General features: G+C 36.9%; 3 protein-coding genes across 4 annotated transcripts; 2 read left to right on the forward strand and 1 right to left on the reverse strand.

Annotated features, from left to right (window-relative positions):
* The first annotated feature begins 1,934 nt into the window (after positions 1–1,934).
* On the forward strand, positions 1,935–3,964 carry LOC140774050 (patatin-like protein 2). Its single transcript, XM_073116885.1, has 6 exons — positions 1,935–2,192; positions 2,278–2,459; positions 2,661–2,850; positions 2,940–3,101; positions 3,183–3,485; positions 3,589–3,964. The coding sequence occupies exons 1-6, from the start codon at positions 2,043–2,045 to the stop codon at positions 3,817–3,819; spliced, it is 1,218 nt and encodes a 405-aa protein (XP_072972986.1). The 5' UTR covers positions 1,935–2,042; the 3' UTR covers positions 3,820–3,964.
* Positions 3,965–3,967: 3 nt separating this feature from the next.
* LOC140774051 (uroporphyrinogen-III synthase, chloroplastic) lies at positions 3,968–10,219 on the reverse strand. Its single transcript, XM_073116886.1, has 10 exons — positions 9,888–10,219; positions 9,427–9,514; positions 8,800–8,866; positions 7,368–7,486; positions 6,579–6,674; positions 6,208–6,263; positions 5,432–5,517; positions 4,941–5,075; positions 4,429–4,480; positions 3,968–4,320 (listed from the first exon to the last, which is right to left on the reverse strand). Exons 1-10 carry the CDS (start codon positions 10,098–10,100, stop codon positions 4,306–4,308), a joined length of 927 nt encoding a protein of 308 aa, XP_072972987.1. The 5' UTR covers positions 10,101–10,219; the 3' UTR covers positions 3,968–4,305.
* Positions 10,220–13,954: 3,735 nt separating this feature from the next.
* On the forward strand, positions 13,955–15,929 carry LOC140774420 (cyclin-dependent kinase inhibitor 5-like). 2 transcript variants are annotated; one of them, XM_073117417.1, is made up of 4 exons: positions 13,955–14,349; positions 14,439–14,467; positions 14,547–14,684; positions 14,786–15,929. In XM_073117417.1, the coding sequence occupies exons 1-4, from the start codon at positions 14,005–14,007 to the stop codon at positions 14,853–14,855; spliced, it is 582 nt and encodes a 193-aa protein (XP_072973518.1). In that variant the 5' UTR covers positions 13,955–14,004; the 3' UTR covers positions 14,856–15,929. The 2 variants fall into 2 exon arrangements, with proteins under 2 accessions (XP_072973518.1, XP_072973517.1); XM_073117416.1 differs by having other exon boundaries at positions 14,544–14,684; positions 14,786–15,928.
* Positions 15,930–17,708: the final 1,779 nt, after the last annotated feature.

Here is a 17,708-nt window from a genome sequence, read left to right on the forward strand (position 1 = left end):
AATACCAAAAGGAATTTATTTCACTGTGGTTGTCATATAAGTCGCTGATCCGATCAGCTTTTTTATGTTAGCAACTAGAAAAATAATTAAGACAGACTTAGCTGAATCTGATGGGGGTGAAAAAGAGTCGGATTAAGTTCGACCTAACCAGCTACTTGATCAGGATCAGATCGAATATGGATAAAAGAATCACATCCGATCTAGATACGAATAGTTTTTGGTAAAATATTTAGATCTGAATACGAATAGTCTTTCAAAAATCATCTGGGGGTTACATATACGAGTATATAACCACTTACATAAATACCTAAGGTTGTAATCCACCGATCCGCTATAACCCTACCCTCTTCATCTCTTTCCCAACCAGTAGTCACCTCTAATAAAAGTGAGAAATCTCTCCTCGCCATCACCACCGCCTTCTACTCTTTCATTGCTATCACCTCTTCGGTCTCTCCGCCATAGCATCACCAAGCTCACTCTCCTCCGGTCCTCCCTCCTCAACCTCACCATCACTAAGCTTTGCCTCTGTTGCATCTCCATCACCAAGTTGTTAGGTAAGTTGACGGTGATGACCACAATAAAGTTGCAGTTGTTTGCATATATTTTGTGATTTTTTAACTCTAGCTTTCTCTACCAAATGGATAAGATGGCAGAACTTTGCCCTAATCTATCTCTCTCTCTATGCCCACGTTTAATAAATAAATAAATACCTATGGTTAGATAGTAGATGCCATTAAATTTCTCCATAAATACGGGTGACTGGATTAAATTAAAATACACGTGATTGTCTTGTAACAATCGGTTCAAATTACATGTTGAAAAAGTAAGACCATCACTATATTTTAGAGTCAACATATATATATATATGGGTAAATTTGAAATTATTCCTAATAGTATCTATACATAAAACTAAGCTATCTTTCTGAATTTTTGTTTGTATCATTTTGTTTACTTGCCGTTTGGACTAATGTGAAAGTGCAAACTAAAGAAGAAATTTAATTACTATGGTACTCCAGTGATATTGATAATTCTATTGTTTGAGTGAATATGAATCTTCTGCCTGTTTCTTTAAAAATGATTTAAAGTTTTTATTTTATAATCATATGTTTAAAGGGATGTACATTATGATACTTAAAGACTAATTAAAATTTAAAGTTTGTAATGATATATTGGAGAAGATGGAAAAGCTTGAGAGGTACATTTAATTTATATATATATTAATTATTTTAAATATGATAGAAAGTTTACTCAATTGTCACTAATTAGTATCTTCAAATTTAACCTAATATGATAAAAAAAAATAATGATTTCAGTTTAAATATAATCATAATAAGATAAAGTGATATAAATAAAACTATATAGGATGAATATATAATTTAAAATATAACCATAGGAAGATAAAATATAATATTTCCATATTTATAAATTGTCCCTGAGTATATATATATATATTGCTGCATTACTCTAGGGAAAAAAAAAAGAAAAAAAGAAAAATGAGAGAGATAAAATTAAATTTTCCTAGGATTCATCTAGTATTAATTGCTGGTTGGTTCTACACCAATTGCAAATTGCACAAGTGAGTGAGAGAGAGTATGATTGAGGTCATCCCCCCAACTATTTCCCTCTTAATTGGTTTGCTCTCTATGGGCCTACCTATTTGGCCACTTGGGAAGTAGAGATCATAATAATAGTTCAAAGATGCCTTCACTTTTTTTTTGCACATGTTTCAAGCCAATCTCTGGGGAAAGGATCAGATAATGTAATATTTTACACTACATTTCATAAAGGCATTCCATCCAGCAACCAACCAAAAATGAAGTGTAAAAAATAACCAAGTAAATTATCTTACCAAACTACTGCTGTCTACTGCACCAAACTTTTGTCACTCTACTTCTCTCCACGCCTATAAATGCATACATATCCAGCAAGCCATAGAAGGAAGTAGGTGCAAAAGCTACTGGCTTCAATCTACTACTACTCTCTATATACTAAGCTTATTAATCTCTCTCCTTCGTTCTTACGAGTCTCACGTAATAGTGATCATGGGTCAAACTACTGATGCCTCCTCTGAGACGGTTTCAAACCCTCCTCCTTCCGCCGGGAAGATGATTACGGTGCTATCCATCGATGGAGGCGGCATAAGGGGACTTATCCCGGGAACTATTCTTGCATACCTCGAATCTAAGCTCCAAGTACTGTACACTAGTATACTGTACTGTTGTAGTACGCATCCTATTTTCTTGGATAGTATTTATACATGGTGTTAATTATTTGTAGGAGTTGGATGGACCGGATGCGAGGATCGCGGATTACTTTGACGTGGTCGCCGGGACGAGCACCGGCGGCCTGGTCACTGCGATGCTTACTTCTCCTAACAAGGATAACAGGCCACTCTTCTCTGCAAGTGAGATCAACCAGTTCTATTTGGATAACGGCCCCAAGATTTTTCCTCAGAGACTGTAGGTTCTACTCATGAGATCATCCATCCATCCATCATAACCAACTATCTACATATATTCATTTATATTAAGAACGCTTTGAACTTTTTAGATATTAAAAGCAAAATGTGATGGGTTGAATGATAATTTAAAGGTATTAAATAATGGAGAACGAACAATTTGTGCATGAGTAGTAGGTTAAGTTTGCGATATTCAATGCAGGATCTGGCCGTTGAGCACCGCCTTCAACACCGTCACCACGGTCGCCGGGCCTAAATACGACGGCAAGTATCTGCACTCCAAGATACGGAGCCTGGTCGCTGACACACGGCTTGATCAAACTTTAACCAACGTAGTAATCCCCACTTTTGACGTCAAGCTTATGCAACCCATCGTCTTCTCAACCTTCGAGGTATATATAACTTAATCTATTATGTTTTACGGGTAAAAGAATACTTTAATCTTTGAATACTTTTTTTTTGGGTGCTTTTTTAATAACAGGCAGGGAAGAATCCTTTGAAGAATCCCCTCGTATCGGACGTTTGCATCAGTACATCTGCAGCTCCAACGTTTCTCCCTGCACACCACTTCCAGACCAAAGACTCACAGGGGGCTTATAGAGACTTCCATCTCGTTGATGGTGGTGTGGCTGCCAATAATCCAGTAAGGACTTACGAGCAATTACTTCTAGTATTATCTTAGCTAGATTTAGCAGTACGGAGTTAATATTATGTTATATATTAGACAATGCTGGCCATGTCGCAAGTGACGAAGGAGGTGTACATGAAGAACAAGGACTTTTTCCCTATCAAGCCCACGGACTACGGGAAGTTCCTCATCATCTCTCTCGGGACCGGGTCGGCGAAGGTCGCCGGTTCATATACGGCGCCGGTCTGCGCTAAATGGGGAATTGTTGACTGGCTTTACTACAGAGGCTTGACACCCTTGATTGATATCTTCTCTGATGCAAGCGCAGACATGGTTGATATCCATGCTTCTACTCTCTTCCAAGCACTCCACTGCGAGAAGAACTATCTACGCATTCAGGTATATAATAAATTCCATACTGTGATGACACCAACAAATGGATAAATAAATTATATATCTCAACTAATCGATTAATTTTTTTTGTTTAAATCCCTTTTCAAAGGATGATTCTCTGGTTGGTGATGTGGCTTCCGTGGATATCTCGACGAAAGCAAACATGGAGAAACTGATCCAGGTGGGCAAGGGGCTTCTCAAGAAGCAAGTGTCCAGGGTGAACCTCGAAACGGGAACGTATGAGCCCTGCGGCGAAGGGACCAACGAAGAAGCTCTCGCCAGCTTTGCCAAGAAACTCTCAGATGAGAGAAAGATGAGGAATGCAAACCTGAGCGCCTGAACAAGGAACTAATTAAGCTCATGGCCTGCCTATGCTGTGGTCTCTCTCAAAAATAAGCATCTAGTAGTGTGCACTCTGTTTTGCTTACAAGAGCATGTGTTTGAAGTTAAATTTCAATAAACTTCTGGGTCCATCGGAGTCTCCACTGTTGTTTTAAGATCAAAATAATAATGGTCACTTATATTGGAATAAAAGGTCTCTCTCCAAGGATTTGATATACACATTCCGTGAACTCTGTACAAGATATTACATACAACTATATACATGGCATGGAGTGTACTTAGTCCTTTAGTCCAGTGTCACATAGTCATGCCAATCTTCAGAAGAATTTATCCTGATCAGTTGAACGCAAGAATGAAATGGAACAGCAACATGTTTATAACTTTAGACTTGATAGAATCGTCACAGAAGTAACAGCACATCAGTTCACGATATCTACAATCATCTCGAGATGCCGGAGTCTAAGTTTGTGACACGCTTGATCTTTCAACAAACTAGGGCCTAGAATGCGAAAAAATGAAAGAAAGAGGAGGTAATAAGTTCATATGAACACAAACAAACAAGCTGCAGAAGCTGTAAATGATTGAAGAAAATGAGAGAGGGCAGAACCTCTTGGAGTTGATTATGAGTTCTCAGAGCTTCAAGAATGCTCTCAACCCACCTGTCAAAATCAATGTAAGAGTGAATTAGTTGGATCTCAAAACCAATGTAAGAGGTCACTCATATGCCCTTGAGAAGGTTTATTTCAAGGCTGGAAAAGGGAGAAAGGAAAACATATTTTCACCAAAAATATATGCTTCGAATATTCTTAGCGAACCAGAGGGGGTTATTACAAAGAATAAGGAGTTAATTCATCAATTTGAAAATGGCAGGTGATTTTTTGCAGTAAGATTTTATTTGAAACAAAAAAAAACCCAATTTAGAAAAATATATACAGAAGTATATATATAATATCCTGACCCATATTATATCTAGAAGGATAAGTAATATAAGCCATTGTAACCAATAAGCTAAAATAAGAAGACTCTAGATTTCCATCAGCAATCATGCAATGGGGCACCAATTTCCAATTTGCTAGATAATGGCCATGCATGGTAATGGCTACAGAAAGAGGTACATACCCTTCAAGTCCAGGGTTTGATGGATAATATACATATTTCAGACCTAATCTCTTTGCAGCAAAAGCAGTTGTCTCGCCTATACAAGCAACGGAGTTATCCCAGTTTTCCAACTTCAAGGTAAGATTTATCCAAGCACTGTTCCAGATAGAGGTTGCTCATTAGTAAAGTACTGCATATTTTAACATTAATATATACAGGAAAAAAAGAATTATAAACTAAGCTAAAAAAAAGTATTGTAAATCAAGACTAGTGGAGAACAAGGATATCTTGGACTGAGTAGTCCCTCTGTTTCTTACTCAAGTTGAGCTCAAATTTTCAAGCTATTAAGAGTTAGCAGAGCACCTGAAGACTATCTTACCTTAGCCATCTTTTGGAGAAATTGCATTTCACTATAAATAGATTCCACTTAAAGTTATACGATTCCAGATATATTTAAGACATCACAACTTTGGAGCAAGTATGAAAGTCACAGTGCAATTACTGTAAATTACCGGATTGCAGAAGGAGAAGCTACTGCAACAACTGGAGCATAAAGAGCTTGTTTCAAAAGTACTGGATCTACATCTTGAACAGGTACCTGAGAATAAAGTGGAAATAAAGTGAGCATTAATAAAGTTATCAAGATCAGAATCTGTTCAAGTGATATAAATGTTATGTACCTTATAAATACCTCACACTAGATCAAAAAGTTGATGCACTTTTAACAGAAATAGCTTAGCAAGTAGTAATGACTAATAACCATCAGAAACTTGCAAGCCATGTGGATGTAACAACCAGTCAGTATAACCAACAACATCAATGAAAGATAACACGTGCAATAAGAACCATACTGTCCTACATATAGCAGTGAAATAAGAACCAATTTTACGGTAACAATAGGGCCCATGAGCCAAGGTGTATGTGCCAAATTAGTTGTGCCGCACTGCAATATCAATAACACATGAAATATTATGGGCAGCCAATAAAGAGGATTCTATCTAAAGGAGCTTTATAATTAAAAATCTTATACAGGATAGAAAACATTTTTTTATCTTTATTTTAACATCCAGATAATGTAGAATCTGATGCGAATAAGATTAAACAAACTTCTTCCTCAATTGACTTTGCAACCTCACCTTACTAAAGAACACATGAAAGATCCTGTGGACCATCAACAGAGGTCCAGAAGCAAGACTTAAATTTAGTTGACAAGATAAACAAAGGCAAGAAAATAATATGAAAGAAAAAGCTAAATTATAATACGACGAGTAACAAATCAAGAACTTACAGTATTATATGTATTCAACCTTGTCACTTCAAACCCTCGATTTGATAGCCCAACCTCTGCATCGGAAAGGACAAAATAAATTCCATAAATTAGCATGTGCATGATCAGTCCAGAGAGAACTTCTGAAGTCAAAACAGAACGCTGACACAACAAACAGAGCATGAATAGGAAAATGAAAGGCATAAAGAGAAGAATGCTTATGATTACTCCATAAATGAAATTAATAAAAAAGATATCTTTAGGAAATTAATGGAACTGATGCCATTGGAAAAGGCTAACACCTAAAATCCAACTTAGAAGTACTGAACTTTGTATTACAAAAGTTAACTCGTCCGAGATAATATACTGTTATATACACTAATAAGACCCACCAATTTCACTGCCAGCCTTCACAGATGCAGGATACAAGACTTCACAGCTCTTCTGCCCAAATTTTGGGAGCTCCAAAGCTAAAACTTTGCCTGTAGCTGAAGTGGAAAGAAAATTATTGTGTAAAGTGAAATATTAGTGGACTTAGTCATATAGTCAAAAAGACCAACAAATAGTTATTCTATTCAATGAATAGTGTGAAAGCACCAGAGAGGTAAATGGCAAGTATGCGGTTGGCTGATGCTTATGCAGTCCATAATCCTTATTCAAACAAACAAGAGTTGACATAAATGGAGAGCATATCATCTTAGGTAGGGGGAGAAAAATGAGAAAAAAGGAAAAAAGAGACTCAAGGTGCACAACAACTTGTGCTTTCATTCAACAATCAACTAGCAAGCATGAATTTTGTGGCATGAACTATGAGGAACAAAACTATGTTCCATTCTGGAATCCCCTTCTGCTAAATTCAGCTACTTACTATATTGATACATATCCATCCTACTATGACTGAGTCTTTTTATCCTTTGTTTTACCTAAAACCAATTTGCCTATCAACTTTCCAACCTTACATCGTGCACACCTTCTTAAAGCATTGAGACATGCCAAACTTTGTCCCCTATGATTTAGAGCACCAATCTTACGCAGATACTTCCTAGGTTCTTTTATACCAAAGTTCTTCTGAGCTCCTTTGACCTACTCCATAGCATCTGGTTCCATAATGAGTAGTATACTTACACTACAGAAGGAAAGTGAGATGCTTTTCAGCACACTATTTGGAACGCATCGCATACCTTTTGAAGGAGAAAATGCAACCTCAAGGGATCGATCAGGAGACTGCAATACATCATGGAAAATGCTCGCTGTACCAGCTCCAACCACCCCAATTTGCACTTTAGGATTTCCAGCAGCCCTGGTATTAGTGAAAGCTCTTTAATACTGGAGGTGCAATCACATATTGTTCCAGTCAGAACTGAAGATATTGGTGCAATCTAGAAGATATATTAACCTACTAGCCAGGGCACAGACAGAATTTTCTTTTAGAAGGAAGCCGTGGTGCTTATAGTGCTTATATACATGGATTTAGATTAGATATTCATACATACAGTTTAAACCTGATTTGTTGTCTCTCATGCCTAGTAGTAGCATCTGTAGGTCATAATTGTATACTCAGATATAAAGCTATAACATGAGGTAGATTATAAAATGGATAAACCACATAACTTACAAGACAAAAAGAAACTTTTAAGAAAATAGCCAAAACAAGAAAGTAAGAAACTTTGAACTAAAGACAAATGAAGAGTAAAAGATGAGGGCAAGCAAAATGTATGAAGTAATAAATACTGCTATTGTCCTTTCCCAACAGAATATGCAACTTGCCAGAGAAAAAAAAACAATTGAAAGAGCCGAGTAGCCAACTACTGATGGTGAAGGGAATAACAAGAGAAAAATTAACAAGCGTTCAGGGAGTCAGATGATCAAAGCTAAGGAACAGCTTAGCCACTGGAGTGCAGGTAACAAGAGAAGACGATGGTGCTGGGATACATTGTGGAAGCTGATATTGCTTATAGATCCTCTATTACTCTTACTTGAGGAATTTTAACATTAAAATTCTTATGGGTGTCACAACACACATATATGCATACATGCAGATGCAAGCAGGAACTGATACACATACATGTACTCATATTTCCCTCTACCATGATGTTTTGCCACTACCACACTTCACACATCTTTAATATTAACATATCATTAGAATTTAGAAATATCTTACATGTTACATGAAATCAAAAGACATTAACAGACTTTTACATACAAAACCATACATCCACAGATTTTTGCACATGCATTGCCAACTTCCGCTATCAGAATTTTCAAATGTTCAAATATCAATTCTTCCCAAGATCTCTGAAGTCCTGAACAACTGAGAAGTAAGAATTATCCAGAAAAAAGTTTGAGAATCACTGTGAACAACCTGTTACTCTGATGACAACTCAACCCTTACAAGTTATCTCAATAACATTAGACTTTATGCTTGATTCGTTCCAGGAAGTTATCAAACAGTACACATTTTCCTAAACTATGAATTTCACAGAATGGCGCATACCATTAAAAACAATATGCGAGAAAACCATGAACTATTCACTAATGTTGTAACATAGCAATTCTTTTCTTAAGAAGCTAGCAAACACTTATGAAGTCACTCAGAAAGGAAGTTGGCCTTACTTCCATGCTTCAAGGAACACTGCAGCAGCTTCAGGAGAAGTTATGACAACCCAGTCGAACTTCGTACCTAGCAAGAAGAAAGACCGATCAAATTCTTGCCCAGTGTCGCAAGACTTGGATGAAAAATACACCTAAAATTGGAACTGCAAATAAGGAATATCAATGTTTGTTGTCGGAACAAACAGAAAAAACAGAAATAGTGACTGTGTGTGCATGACTATGTGAGTATGCATCATTGTCTACATATTCACCAGGTACCTTTCATTTGCAAACTTTACTATAAATGGATTTACAGATTAGCTGTGTCCTGATGTCATCATGATTATCTGTGACCAATAAATTTAATACTTAAAACGAAAATCTTAGAATCAGACGTCAAGCTACATGCCTATTACTTGAATCCACTTAGAATCATTCTAAATCAATCATTTCAGTCTGATTGACAAATTATGCTGCTTATTTTGGACTAGTATTCCAAGTTTTGAACTTTTCCAGCATATTCACCGAAAGGCTGGAACATAATGTCACTTTCTTTAAATGGGGAATGAACAAATAAAATCAAACAAAGAGAAACCCAGAAAAATATAAATGAAAAGCACGGACTATATTGAAACTACTGCAACTAACCACGCAAGATATCTGAAAGCCTATCCGCATCAGGCCCTTGAGCGTGCCTAATAAGAGGAAGCTCCAAACAGTGGATGTTATGCTTTGCCTGCAACATCAGCGAAGTGATAATTTGACACTTGTGACAACAAAAAAAGGCTCACCTAAGCATAAAAGGTGCAAGGAAAGAGATTAAAAAAAAAAAACAAATGCAAACGGCCCAACTGAAATTTCTAAACCTTTTACCCAATGCACCACCAATTCATACATCTGAGGCAAACATAAAGAGAACCCATTTGTCATTCCGCAATCCCAAAACCAAATATAGAAGTAAAACGACACAAAAACCGATGCCCCCATTTGGCGGTTCCACATTTTGAGGCAGAAAAAGAAAAAAGCAAGCCCACTTTGCCCATTCCTCAAATTCGACCCAAATTCGCAAAAATTAGAAGCAAAGAAGCAATTTTTGTTTTTATTTTTACCAGAGCACTGATGAGCTTGGCATTCTTCCCCTGCTCCCGGGTGACCACCACCTTAGGCTCGGGAGAAGACGACGAAGAAGCGCAAGCTCTCAGCTTGCGAGAGGGGACGAGAGGTCTCCGCCTCTCCAAGAAAGCAAGAGAAGAAGAAGGAAAAGAAGAGGGAGAGGAGGAGGAAGCAACGGCAGGTGGAGGGAGGAGAAAGGCGGAAGCCATGAAAATTGTTTAGTTTGGAGACGTGTTGGGCGGTGGTGGTGGAGATCGTCCTTTCAGATTTCCCCCAAATCTAACACCTGCCAGCCCTACTGCCCTACGCCCCTACCCTTTCTCTTTCTTTATTTGTCGGAGTTTTATTAAACATATCAATCACACTTACCCTTTACCCCTCCCCCCCTCTTCCTTGATATCGGTGATTTGCATCCAAAATACAAAATGTATTTTAGATTTGGCAGGAGAGGCTCACTTTTCCTTTTCTTTATATGGTAGGTTTTTTCTTTTCCTCACTAAAAAGAGAAGACTTTTTGTTAGTTGTATTAAATATATCTTGCACTCGATTAGATATGCTAGTATTTTATCATAATATTAATAATAAACTATTTTCTTCTTCCTTCTGTTAAAAGGAATAATCAATTGGACATACAAATATTCTATATTAATTAAATTTTATCTTCTTTTTTCCCTCTGATAAAGGGTAAAATATAATATATTCAAAGTTATTACTAGCATAATTTACAGTTATTACTTTTTATAGTTCATCTACATCTTTTTGAGACAAAAGTGATAAAATAATGTATTTTAAAAAATTAGGTTAATTTGTAAAACTTGATCAAATACTATATGCGCATAGTTTAAATCTATTTCAGTATATTTTTTTAGATGATTGACTCTGTTTCAAGCTATACTACTTACTATACTTTTCAGAGAGTTGACTCATCTATCTAACCAATTAGCCTACGAACCTATAATGCATCAAAGGAACCTATAATGCATCAAAGGGGAATTAAACTACTGCAATATCACCTCTCTATCTCTGAGCAAAATTAGGGTGGCAATAGAGTCGTCTTAGTCAAGTTTGGATTGGATCATGATGCAACAAACACAAATACAACCTATTTATTAAACGGGTCCGAATTTCTAAACATAATCAACATGACTTGTTTATTAAACAAGTTACACATGTTATAAATAGGTTATTGGGTGACACATGTTATTGAAATTTATAAAGTTACTTGGATTATAAACGGATTTTTTTAAGATTATAAACAGAATATTTTGTCTTATAAATAGAATAGTCGAGTTATAAATAAATTATCCTGTCATAAATGTGTTATTGTGTCGTCAATGAGTCATGTTATAGGCAGGTTAAACATGTTAAACAGGTTAAGGTCATAAACATGAATACGATATACTTAATAATCAAGTTAGATGAATTGACTCATTTATGACTAAAACTCGTTGGAAATCGAGTTACAACGTTGAGTTATGCAGTCAAGTTAATTTTTGCCACCCATACGAAAAAAATATCAAAGTTTTTATAGTGAGTAGTTGACAAGTTAAGTTTCTAAACAACTCTTATATGGCTTCAATTAAGCTTAATATTAAAAGGTTCCAACTAGGTACACATGTTCTTTTCTTCATGTTAATGATGATCTTTTGAGTGCCCATACTGGAACTATCACACATACACATATACATACACTAAATAGCAACTTTGAGTGTGTAGTACTCCCAAACAATCGAATTACATTTTTGTGATTTATACTCTCTTCTTTGATCAAAAGGAGTTGACAACATATAACCTCACTTTAATTGGCATCTTGCTACATTTTTAGGGGAAATTCAGTTTCACACCCTACATGGCTACATTAAAGGATATTATGATGTTAGTCCTGCTCAATTATGAAAGGTGGGGGATCATTGTGATTAGCTAAATTCTCTTTAATTTAGAGAAGCCTTAGCAGTCTTGTAGGCCCATTACCATTCATAAGTTGCATTGGGCTGGAATTGGCCAGGAGGTCCACTATTATCTATTTTTTAAGATAAAATTAAAATTTTAATCACATCATAATTAGAATTTGAACTTCAGAAATTCTCACATAGTCTAATCATATTAGCCAAGAATCATTATTGACACTTTTTATTCTCACTGTATATATTTCTTTATCTCATCTCTTGAGATTTGAATTGTTTCCTTTTCACTGTTTCTTTACCTCTAATCTCTTCCTTTAATTTCATCTAACGAATAGATTGTGTGATACTCTATCAAAATGATAGAAAGTACCAATTATTGTGATTGATAGTACCAATCACCCATTCACTTTATAAAGGTGAAATAGTGTTATTTAGTTTTCTTCTGATCCTATGAATCAAAACAAACCTTTCCTACTAGCTGAAACTCCCCACACCAAGAGATACCCAACTAAACTTCACCATTAAATCAAGTAATTAACAAGAGATTTAGGAATAAAATCTTATTTCAGCAATTTATTGAATCACTGCTCTTAACTCACTCTCTCTCTCTCTCTCTCTTTTTACATTGTTTATTTCATGCATAAATCAATGGAAGGTTGGATAAGGTAGTAACATGATGGAAAGTGAATCCTTTCCATGCTTCAAAGTTGAAACTAATCTTTTTAGCCATAGGTGTCATTCTACCGTAATGCCTATTGTCTGCAAGCATTAGAATTAGTGCAAAAAGTTTGGTTGATGGCCCACTGAATATTTCACAGTCCACAAGTCAATTGATTGAGTTGTATGATTCATGGCATAATTAAAGTTATGCATGTCACAGTGGAGTAGCAGGAAGTGAGACTTTATACCATTCTCCTCCTCCTCCTCTCTTCAACACTCGCAACAAAAGGCAAATTTCTTTGCATGCTCATCAAAATGCTCCGAAAATTATATATATATATATATATATATATATATATATATATATTATCATGGACTGATAGCAAGTGATCGCTTTTGCGGATAAAAGTTAAGTTATCCGAGACACCTAGAGCTATGCAAGAGTTATTCTGGCTAGTATCGGGGACCATGTGGTGGGAGCCCACCACTTGTGAGGCAACTCAAGGTGGTAGGGCCCAGTGACTATTTTAGTTGATTAATTGGTTGGTGGATAAGGACGACTCTAAACGGGCTTTTAAGTTTTAACCCAAAACCCGAAAGCTATGGCGCTATATCGAGTTTCTTTTTTTTTTAAATTTAAATATTCAAATACTCCATCTCCCAAAACATAGTCTTTACTCTCTCTCTCTTTTTTTTGGTTTAATTTACCTTGGGATTTATCCTATTGCAGCATAATATTTCTCTAATTTTATTCAGTTAATATATGTTTTTGAGAGAGATTCTGGGATTAGACTCTAATTAATATTTTATCCTCCTAATGCAATGCATTAACTATGAGGTGATACTTTACGTGTCCAAAATGGACAAAAGGGAATATCTCAAATGTACCTGCCATAAATATTCTCTCTCGTACCTCTCCACTGGTAACACGTGGACGGCTGGATTTACGGAGTGAACTCATCTTGCTATCGTGATCCCAGATGCCGTAATGATAGCCGTCAGCTTCGTACACCTGTCCGCAAATTGGTATCACACGGTCATGATTCGTCGGCATCTCCGCGCGATGGCAGAATTGTGATTTTATGGAAAATAAGGGGGCTGAATGGTAAGTTCGAGGGGGAATCAACAATTATTATTACGCTTCTGCCTACGTTCTCTGCCAGGTTGTCCGGACTCTGGACGTTACTAACTCTGTGCGCCACCGGCGTTAAGCGTGGATTTACTGGCTACCGTGGGGGGGATGTGGGAATTAACTGCGCCGTTAGCAGGAAAGTATAGGAGCTTTTTAGTCTTGAGAATTTTGCATCTCACTACCTATACTTTTGTCTCGTTGCGAAAACGTCCACTACGACCTCAGTGTATTTATTCTACAATCTACAACACTCTTTGAGAGAAGTTTCTGCAAAAACGCTAAAATGTAGGTGGTGATGTGAAAAAAGCATCATTAAGAAAAGGGATTTGGTCACCTGCCTCTCTCCTTCTGTCTGTGTGTCTGTGTGTGTGTGTGTGTGTGAGAGAGAGAGAGAGAGAGAGAGAGAGAGAGAGAGAGATGGGAAAGTACCTGAGGAAATGCAAAGAGATCGGGGAACTTGCGGTAATGGAAGTGACACAAGTAGTCGGCGTGCGGACAAGAGCCAAGACGCTGGCTTTGGCGGCGGCGGAGGGGGCGAGATCTCGCGGCCGAAAGGCGGGGGCAGCGTCAGAGCTCCAGATCTCCTACCTCCAACTCCGGAGCCGTAATGTCCTGATGAAGCCGCGGACGACGAGAACGGAGCAGAATTCCGGCGGTCGGCGACGCTCCACCGTAGATCTCGGCCGGATCTCGCGCTGCTCGAGCAATGCCTCCTGCGAGGTGCCGCCGGAAGAGCCGCCATTGCGGTATATCGACCGGGATGTAAGCGGAACACCGAATTCGAATAGAGTTCTTCCCTCTTACTCGAATTTTAAAGCCTTCTTCTGTTCTTCTTCTTCTTCTTCTTTCAGGACGACGGCGAGGACTGCAGCATAGGAAGGTTCGCTTCCTTGCTCCGTGTTTTAATTTTCGCGCTTACCCTCGAAAATCTTCCACTCTGATTTCGATCTTTTCAGTAGAGAGACGACGCCGACGAGTGCTCTAAGGGACAAACGGGCCGATCTGGAATCGACCGCCGGGATGGCACCGCCTGAGGCCGAGATCGAGGAGTTCTTCGCTGCGGCTGAGCGCGCCGAGCGGCGGCGGTTCGCTGACAAGTAAGCGCCTCGCCCATCCTCTCTACTCTACGTGCGCCTCCCGGAGCACGTTAGCTCAAGTCCCGGTAGGTTTCTAACTTGAGCCTCTCCTCCTCCCGTAGGTACAACTACGACGTCGTCGGCGACGCCCCACTGGAGGGCCGGTACGAGTGGGCTCGATTAAACCCATGACGGCGGAGAAAAATAAAATAAAAATCTTTTCACTTTTATTTTGGGGAAGTTATTGTACAGGTCGTAACCGTCCCCCCCTCTTCTTCCTCTTGTCTTTTATCCCCCATTCCTTCTTCTTTTGTAGTCTGTACGATGTTATCCAGAGAAGCTTCTTCTTTCCCAACTCTTGAAGTCCGTCCTATATATATTTCGTCCGTTTCCTCCCGTTCCTTTAAATTTATTGTTGTCTTCTTTTCTTTTCTTTTTTCTTTTCTAATTTCTTTTGCTAATCATTCTTGGGATTTGATATAGCAGTAAGGGAATTTTAATTTTAAAATTTTCTTATGATTTACATCCTACCATATAGCTAATTATTATTATTCATGTATTTTACTTTTAATTTATTCTAACAACAGTTCATATTCCTTTTACTTTTGAGAAGGAAAAAAATAAGATATTTAAAATCTAATTCTTCATTTAGTTTTACATTAACATTGAAAAGCTATTCATTATAATCATTTTATAATTATAATTATAATTATCTTAACTCATCTATACGGTAATAACAGACCGTTAGCAAAACTAGTAAGATATTTTTGAGTCATTTTAAATAAAATGCATGAGTCATTCATATGGTACAATATAAATGATAATAAAATAAATAATATTTTTGATTACTTTCTCTAAATATTAATAATATTTTAGTATTACTAACTTGAATATATATATATATATATATATATATATACATATATAATTTGATTGTTTTAGTTCTAGTTGTGTGGTAGTCAATGAGGTTTCAGATTAGTTATAGGAAGTGTCGTGCCGAGCATATTCCATTCATTTCGAAATCCGAAGCTGGCTAACGTGGTTTGCTTTGGATCCAGTGCGTGACAAATAGCAGATGCATAGCAGCATAAGCGTTCAGAAGAAGGGGTAAGAAATTCTTTGCTACAAGATCAAAATGTGTGCATTTCCTTCGGCACTGCTCCTACATTGGTGGGATCTCTCACCAGGCTCTTTTTTTTTCTCTATTGAAATTTGTTATTATAGTCTGTACTAAAAAAAATCTTCACAAATAGTTTGATTAATTAAAATTGTCAGAATGCATAATTTGCACTTGAATTTTCTTGAACTGTGGACATATCCATACCCCAAGTCCATTGATGGCTTATGGAGAAGTGTGCAAGCTCTTTTGTTGGTTTGATTCTAAGATAATATTCTTTCAGCAAAACAATGTGTAGAAAACATTATATATATATATATATATAATCAAAATGGCTATACCCTTGTAATTTGCAATGCATGATAAGATAAGATAGCAAGCACTAAAGTTTTTAGTATATCTAATTAGGGGTGGCAATCGGGTCGGGCTAAGCGAGTTTGGGTCGGGTCAGATTCGGGTCGGGTCAACATTATTTTGACACGAACACGATCCGATTAATAAACGGGTTGCATTTAGTAAACACGAACATGACCCGATTAATAAACGGGTAACACGACACGACCCGCCTAACCCGTTTAATAAATGGGTCAAGTTAACACGACACGCTAACACGATCTGTCTAACCCGTATACTTAAACAGGTCGTGTTAACTCGACACGTTAACACGACCCGTCTAATCCGTTTAATACAAATTATATATAAAATTTAATATTTACTGATTTATTATATATAAATGGTGTATTACACAAATACAATCCTAATAATTCATACAATATTAAAATTAAACGGGTCACCCGACCCACCCGACCCGCCCGACCCGTTTACTTAAACGGGTCAAGCGGGTCATAGGTATAAACCCGAACACGACCCAATTAATAATCGGGTTAGGCGGGTTGACCCGTTTATGACCCGAACCTGATTAATCTAAACCCAAACCCGATTAACAGTCGGGTTATCGTGTCGGGTTATCGGATCGGGTCAAGTTTTGCCACCCCTATATCTAATAACATTATCTATAGAAAACAAAAGGATACTAGGTAAGAGTTGCTAGATAGTTAGATAACTATAATATAATTAGGATACTAGATAACTTACTAATAGTTATCTAGAGTAGTTATTATCATGAAAATATGTTTTATTCAAATATTCATTCACAAATTTATTTATTCGTTTTAAAATAACACCGTAACATTTACAAGGGGATCTTAGTCAAATACTGTCGTTACCTTTGCTGATGGAAATTCGATAAGTCTTAATCAATATGCTTCTACATTTGAGTCATATGAGATTTGTAAATTAAGGCAGGCAGCCAGAGATTGTTTATATTCGTTTGAAATAAATCAACTAAGACTTGGCCTCAAAGAGGATTTGAATTATGATCACTGTTTAATTTCAAATTTCAAATACGTGCTTCACGTTTAACTCTTCCCTCTCTCCTACTTCGTCAAAGTAGTTGTTTTCTATGTTTGAAGTACTTAGTTTATTACAATTATTATTATTATCTCTTTCTTTTATTTTGCATTCAAATTTGAAGTTTTTGCGTTGTTTTTGAATTATAAACGAGAGAACTTTTCTTGCACACAATATCCATCGCCTCGATTGAAGCAAACTCGGAATAAGCTTCTATAATTATATCCCTTTTAATATCTATTGCATTGTTTTTGGATCCCTAACCACCATTCCAAACTATATAAATAAAGAAAGAAGGCTGTTAGGAAAATCTAACAAAGTCGTTCAAAGTTACTACCTAACGGTATTAATTGATTCTGTTCCCTGGTGCAACTACCAACTGTCCCAACCCTTTTCTTCTCACCTAATGGTATACATAAGCCTCCTCTTACCCCTAGGATGCTAATAAATAATTAAGTTTGGGCTAAAAAACATTGTTCAATCTAGCTCATGGTTAACTTATACCAGCGCTTGAGATT

Source organism: Typha angustifolia, chromosome 13, assembly GCF_048772165.1.
Source record: "Typha angustifolia cultivar Huaian chromosome 13, ASM4877216v1, whole genome shotgun sequence".
In the NCBI taxonomy this organism is placed as follows: domain Eukaryota; kingdom Viridiplantae; phylum Streptophyta; class Magnoliopsida; order Poales; family Typhaceae; genus Typha; species Typha angustifolia.